Source organism: Dipodomys ordii, unplaced genomic scaffold, assembly GCF_000151885.1.
Source record: "Dipodomys ordii isolate 6190 unplaced genomic scaffold, Dord_2.0 Scaffold143, whole genome shotgun sequence".
Classification (NCBI taxonomy): domain Eukaryota; kingdom Metazoa; phylum Chordata; class Mammalia; order Rodentia; family Heteromyidae; genus Dipodomys; species Dipodomys ordii.
Window position 1 is genome coordinate 3,157,526 of NW_012267359.1, and position 6,044 is coordinate 3,163,569.

Here is a 6,044-nt window from a genome sequence, read left to right on the forward strand (position 1 = left end):
TTCCTGCCCAGTCAGGTCATGCCAACTTCCTGTTGGTCCAGAGTGAAAGAAGCATCATCAGGTATGTGTGTGCCAGGGGCAGGAGAGAAAAGTTATCATCATCATTAATAATTCAACAGCCTGGCGCATGTGGTGTATGTCTGTAATCCTAGCTATTCAGGAGGCTGAGACCTGAGGATTGTAGTTTGAGGCCAGCGCGGGTAGGAAAGTCTATGAGACTCTCAATCTCCAATGAGCCACCAAAGAGCCAGAAGTAGAGCTGTGGCTCAAGTGGTTAAAAGTGTCAGCCTTGAGTGAAAAGGGTAAGGGACAGTGCCCAGGCCTTGAGTTCAAGCCCCAGGACTGGCACAAAAATAAAAGAATCATTTGATAAGAAATACACTACTGTACTTCCTCTAGACCAGCTCTGCCTTCACTTCTCCCTGGAGTCCCTCTGGGTGGGGGCTGGTGGAGGAGGGAGGCAGCTTCAGGGAAGATTCTGGATTTGAGTCTTCTGGAAGCCCTAAGCAAAACATTAGCACCTCCCCCATTCCCCAGGCCCCCTGCAAATCAGGCTCATTCTTGTCTAAGACCCACAGATATGCCCACAGGCAAATGGTCGCCAGAGCTCCAGGGAGCAGAGGCACCCCAGAAAGCAGGGAAGAGCCTCCCACGGGACACAGTGCTACAAGAATGGATTGGTGGTGGGAGGTTTGGAGGTAAACGGTGAAGATCCAGTCTGGAAAGAAACAACAAAACATTATTACATAAGTGGAGAATTGCTGGAGGCAGCGAAGAAACAAATACATTCAAAAGAACATGCTGGGCTGGGTGCTATGGCTCACATCTGTAATCTTAGCTAGTCAGGAGGCTGAGATTATAAAGTTCATGGTTTGAAGACAGTCTGGGCAGGAAAGTCCATGAGATTATCTCCAACTAACTAGCAAAAAGCTGAAAGTAGAGCTGTGGCTCAAGTCGTAGAGCACCAGCCTTGAGGGAAAAAGCACTAAGGGACAATGGCCAGACCATGCGTGGTAGCCCTAGTACTAGTACAAAAACAAAAAGCAAACAAACAAAAACAAACTTCCAAGCTGGGGAAAGAAGGATGTTGAGGGGGAAGAAGGTAGGAAAAGGGTTGGAGGTGACAGAGCCCAGAACTGACACCCCAGAATGGACCAGCTCATCCCTGGCTAGGACAATACAGAACTCCGTGAAGAAGGTAAGGGGTGGAGTTCCAGTTCACAGTTTCCGCTTCTAGGATTTGGTCCCCAACATCACACACCCACACCTGGTGCTCACCATGAAGGGGTTGGTGGAGATTCCAGCTGGCTGGCTCAGCGGCCTCTGCCCCAATTTTGAGGATCCTAAGTCCACGAAGGAAGAGCCTGGGGGCAGAGAAATCACTCAGGTGACATCTGGGACCCCTCCTACTGTTTTCACACACCACCCCCTCCCAACAGGCCCGACTTCCTGGAGGACAGGCACTTGCTCTATTCAGCCGGACAGCCAGGGTATGGAGCTGTCAAGAAGGGGCAGATCGGCTGCTCCCTTGCTCCCTCTACTGGTCACAGAGGGAATTGGCTCAGAGGCCTGTGTGAGTGCCAACCATGGATTGAAGGGTTTTTTTTTTTTTTTTTTTTAATTTCTGTGTGTACTAAATATGTACAGATCGTCTTTCCTCATCATTAGACCCTCCACACGACAACAGAACATTTATATTGTGTTAGGTATTACAGATTCTGGGGTTCATACACACACAGGTGGGGAGCTGGGAGTAAGGGAGGGCACATCAAAAGGCTTACCATTCTTGTGTGTCAGTGAGGTCTGTGCGGGGTACAACGGTGGGGGGAAGGGACTGGCAAAGGCTCCAGCGGGCGGCACTGGCTGGGGGAAGCCAGGCCCGGCAGTGCTCATCCCAAAGTCAGGCCCTGTAAAGAGATGGAAGGTCAGGCAAAACGTCTGGCAGGTTGGCTGCCTAAATCCTTCCCAATGGGAAATGAGGTATAGGATTTTTTCCTAACAAGAGGCTCCAGTGGAAGGACTTGGAATGCACTGTGGAGCTCATCAGCTAATAGACTCCACCATCCATCTGCCCGTGGGGCTGGTGGTGCTGAAGGCAGTCGTTATGAATATGGCATGACAGAGAACTGGAGCTGCAGCTGGGTGCTGGGGCTCATATCTGTCATCCCAGCTACGCAGGAGGCTGAGACCCACGGTTCATGGTTCAAAGCCAGCCCAGGGAAGAGAGTCCTTGAGACTCTTATGTCCACCAAAAAGCTAGAAGCGGAACTGTGGCCCAAGTGGTTGAACACCAGTCTTGAGTGAAAAAGCTAAGGGACAGTGCCCAGAACTGGTACCAAAAAAAAAAAAAGAAATAAAGAATTGAGGGCAGCCTTCTGCCGCCTCTGAAACCGAACAGGTGACCCTGTGTCCGCCTCTTTCACCTCTGCAGCAGGCATATGGCGATCCATAAACCCTATGTGAAAATGCACTTAGCTCCCTCCCCACACCTTTTTTTTTTTGTCAGTCATGGGGCTTGAACTCTGGGCCCGGGCACTGTCCCTGAGCTCTTCAGCTCAAGACAAGCGCTCTACCACTTGAGCCATTTCTGGTTTTCTGGTGGTTTATTGAAGACACAAGTCTCATGGATGATCCTGCTCAGGCTGGCTTTGAACTCTGATCCTCAGATTTCAGCCTCCTTAGTAGCTACGGATTATAGGCATGAGCCACCGGCGCCCAGCTCCCCTTTTCTTTTTAAGTATTTTTTTCTTCCTTTTTTGGAACTCAGGGTTTTTTTTTTTTTTGTCGGTCGTGGGGCTTGAACTCTGGGTCTGGGCGCTGTCCCTCAGCTCTTCAGCTCAAGGGAGCGCTTTACCACTTGAGCTACAGCGCCACTTCCGGTTTTCTGGTGGTTTATTGGAGATAGGAGTCTCACGGTCTCTCCTGCCCGGGCTGTCTTTGAACCTGGATCCTCAGATCTCAGCCTCCTGAGTAGCTAGGATTACAGGCGTGAGCCACCAGCGCCCGGCCTAAAAAAATTTTTTTTTTAAAAATATAGTTTCACAATTTTGCGTAGGCCAGCCTGACAGAGATCCTTCTACCTCTGCCTCTTAAGTAGCTGAAATTACAGGCATATACCACCATACCCAGCTCTCCTCTTGCTGAACCAGGAGTTTGAGAAGACAAAACAGAGGCTGGGGGGGAGAGGGGTGGAACAGGGGAGGGGGAAGGGGCTGGGCAGAGGGGACACAAATCCTTGCTGACCAGGGCAGGGAATAGGTTTAAGGTTTCACTCAGGCCCCTGGTCTGGGTGCCAAGAGGGACCTGGATAGAGCTGGAGATAGAACTGTTGCACTGTTGTTGGTCAACATGAAAACAATCTTCTGGACTGGTGGAAGAAAGGGACGAGAGCCATCTTGTCTTTTTCTGAGTCTAAAATGCTTGTTTCACAGGTGTTTCCATGTTTATTTTCTTCTATTTTATTTTTGGTGTGTGCCCGCACTGGTAGCTCTAACTCGGGGCCTTGTATTCTTGCATGGCTTTTTCACTCAAGGCTAGCACTTTACCACTTGTGCCACAGCTCTACTTCTGGCTTTTTGGTGGTGAATTGAAGATGAGTCTCATAAATTTTTCTTGCCTGGGCTGACCTCAAACCGCAATCCTCAAGATCTCAACCTCTTGAGTGGCTGGGATTAGAGGCGTGAGCTACTGGCATCAGTGGCTGCTTCTACTTCTACCCACTATATGGCCTGGAAATGAAAATGGCTGTGGCCTGGGTTGGTGAAGAGTGGCCAGTTGGGAGTGGGGGTGCCAGCCACTCCTGTGATGGGGAGAAACAAGAGTTAGGGAAAGACTGTGGAAGGGGACAGGGCTGTTGGCTTACCTGGAGCCAGACCATTGGGCTGGAATGGGTTGGTGGAAGGTAGCTGGGGCTGGGCGGCGGTGGGGGCAGTGAAGGGATTGGTGAATGCTGTCCGGAGAACAAGAAGAGAGAGGTTTGTAAACATCCCTGGACAAATGGAGTGCCTCTCCCCATCCATCCCTCCACTCCCCTCCTGCCCCCCCCACCGTGCACTCACCTCCAAAGGCAAGTCCTGTGTTGCCGACGGCCGTGGCAGACTGCAGTGAGGGGAGCTGGCCTGTCACCCCGAAGATACTGCAGCACAGGGAGAAAAGTGGGGTGCCTATCTTCTAGGACCAGGGAGCAAGGGGGAGGCAAGCAGTCCAGGAAGGGGGACCCGCTACAAAAGCATGGCTGGAGCCAGGCGCCGGTGGCTCACGCCTGTAATCCTAGCTACCCAGGAGGCTGAGATCTGAGGATCACAGTTCAAAGCCAGCCCGGGCAGGAAAGTCTGTGAGACTCTTATTTCCAATGAACCACCAGAAAACCAGAAGTGGCGCTGTGGCTCAAGAGGCAGCGTGCTTGCATTGAGCTGAAGAGCTCAGGGATGGGGCCCAGGCCGAGTTCAAGCACTATGACCAAAAAAAAAAAAAGCATGGCTGGCCATAAGGCAAGTCCCCTCCATGTCTGCACCCACCTGCCAGGAACCCCTCCAGCTGCCACCCCCGGTCCCAGGAGGCTGCCCACGTCTGTAAGGCTGGTGGGTTGGCTGGCAGCGGCCAGCGGCACAGTGCCAAACGGAGTCACCTGGCTGTTCCCTGGGCACCATAGGAGACAAAACAGGGAAGGCTGGGTGAGTCAGGGGGAGCAGGGGCAGGAGATGGAGGTGGGGTGCTGTGAAGAATGGGATGATGGCAGGAGAGGTGCCCCAAGCTTCTTGGAGCCTGCCAGTTCAGGAGGGCTTGTGCCCCACGGAGAGTCCTCCCAGCCCCTCCTCAAGCTCCCCAGTGTTCTAAGCTTGGGGTACAGAGAGAAGCAACTCCTGCTGCCCTCTGTTACCACAGATGGCCCGTCCTCTACACAGGGCCCTCTGCTTTGCCGTTGGAAGCCCAGTCTTGCTATGTAGACCAGGCTAGCCCCAACCTTGAGATCTTCCCGCCTCAGTCTGAGTGCTGGGCTCCCAGGCATTTATTGATGTGGCGTAGGAAGGGACAGACAGAAGAGGTATTAGGGACAGCAAGTCCTGAGCATACTCAGTGACAGACACACTACAGATGCTACCAGGGTTGCTGAGTCTCCAGCCATCAGCGTTTTGTCCTTCCTTCCCTCCTTTCCTTCCCTGGGCTTATTACTCAGTTCACTGGCTCAGCTAGCACTCTACTGCTTGAGCCACGCTGCTAACGTGGCTTTTTTCTGGCTAACTGGAGATGGTGTCTTGTGGACTTTTCTAATTAAGCTCTTTTCAAACTGTGATCCTCTGATCTCAGCCTCCTGAATAGTTAGGATTACAGGCATGAGCCACCAGGGCTTGGCTCCACCAGCATTTTTTCCCAGTGAGCCACCTCCTCTTGGAGGCTGCCTGACTGAGGTCCTGGGTTTGGGGGGCAGGAGGGGGCACAGCTCATGGGGCCAGGCCAACTGCCAGGTCCCCTTCCCTTCCCTGTCTTCATATGCAACAGGAAAAGCAGCAACCCCACCCACGTAGAAATCTTATGAAACAGCCCGAGGAGCAAGTCCTAGGAATTGTATGCAATCTCATCTCCCAGGTAGATTCCCAGCCTGTCACCTCCAGAAAGTGCTTCAGCTGTGGGTCCCATGCAGCTGTATCACAGACCCTGCCAGACAGTCTAAGCTGTTGTGGAAGTCAATGGAGACCACAGAGGCTGGGAGGCTTTATTATTAGGAGTACTGGAAGACTCAGTACTGAATGAAACACTTTGCGTGTTTCCCACTGGCCGATAATCACTGGCTGATGGCTGAACAACTATTTGAACGGACGGACACAGAATTGGACTCCAGTCCTGGCTCTGCCACTTGCTGTGATTCTGACAAAGCATCGCCCTGTCCTGAATCCTTTCTTCTTCTCCTCCTCCTCCTTCTTTTTTCTTTTTGGGTCCGGTCGTGGGGCCCGAACTCTGGGCCTGGGCACTGTCCCTCAGCTCTTCAGCTCAAGGCTAGTGCTCTACCACTTGAGCCACAGCGCCACTTCCAGCTTTTTTCTTTT

At 52.3% G+C, this 6,044-nt stretch overlaps 1 protein-coding gene across 1 annotated transcript in view; it reads right to left on the reverse strand.

Moving 5' to 3' along the window:
* Positions 1 to 320: 320 nt before the first annotated feature.
* Agfg2 (ArfGAP with FG repeats 2) overlaps positions 321 to 6,044 on the reverse strand; it is a 31,243-nt gene continuing 25,519 nt past the window's right edge. The window contains exons 8-13 of the mRNA XM_013031760.1: positions 4,518 to 4,638; positions 4,059 to 4,135; positions 3,863 to 3,949; positions 1,782 to 1,907; positions 1,279 to 1,364; positions 321 to 718 (exon numbers count right to left, since the gene is read on the reverse strand). Of these exons, the coding sequence (XP_012887214.1) occupies positions 665 to 718; positions 1,279 to 1,364; positions 1,782 to 1,907; positions 3,863 to 3,949; positions 4,059 to 4,135; positions 4,518 to 4,638 (551 nt within the window). The 3' untranslated portion in view covers positions 321 to 664. The remainder of the gene's footprint in view (positions 719 to 1,278; positions 1,365 to 1,781; positions 1,908 to 3,862; positions 3,950 to 4,058; positions 4,136 to 4,517; positions 4,639 to 6,044) is intronic.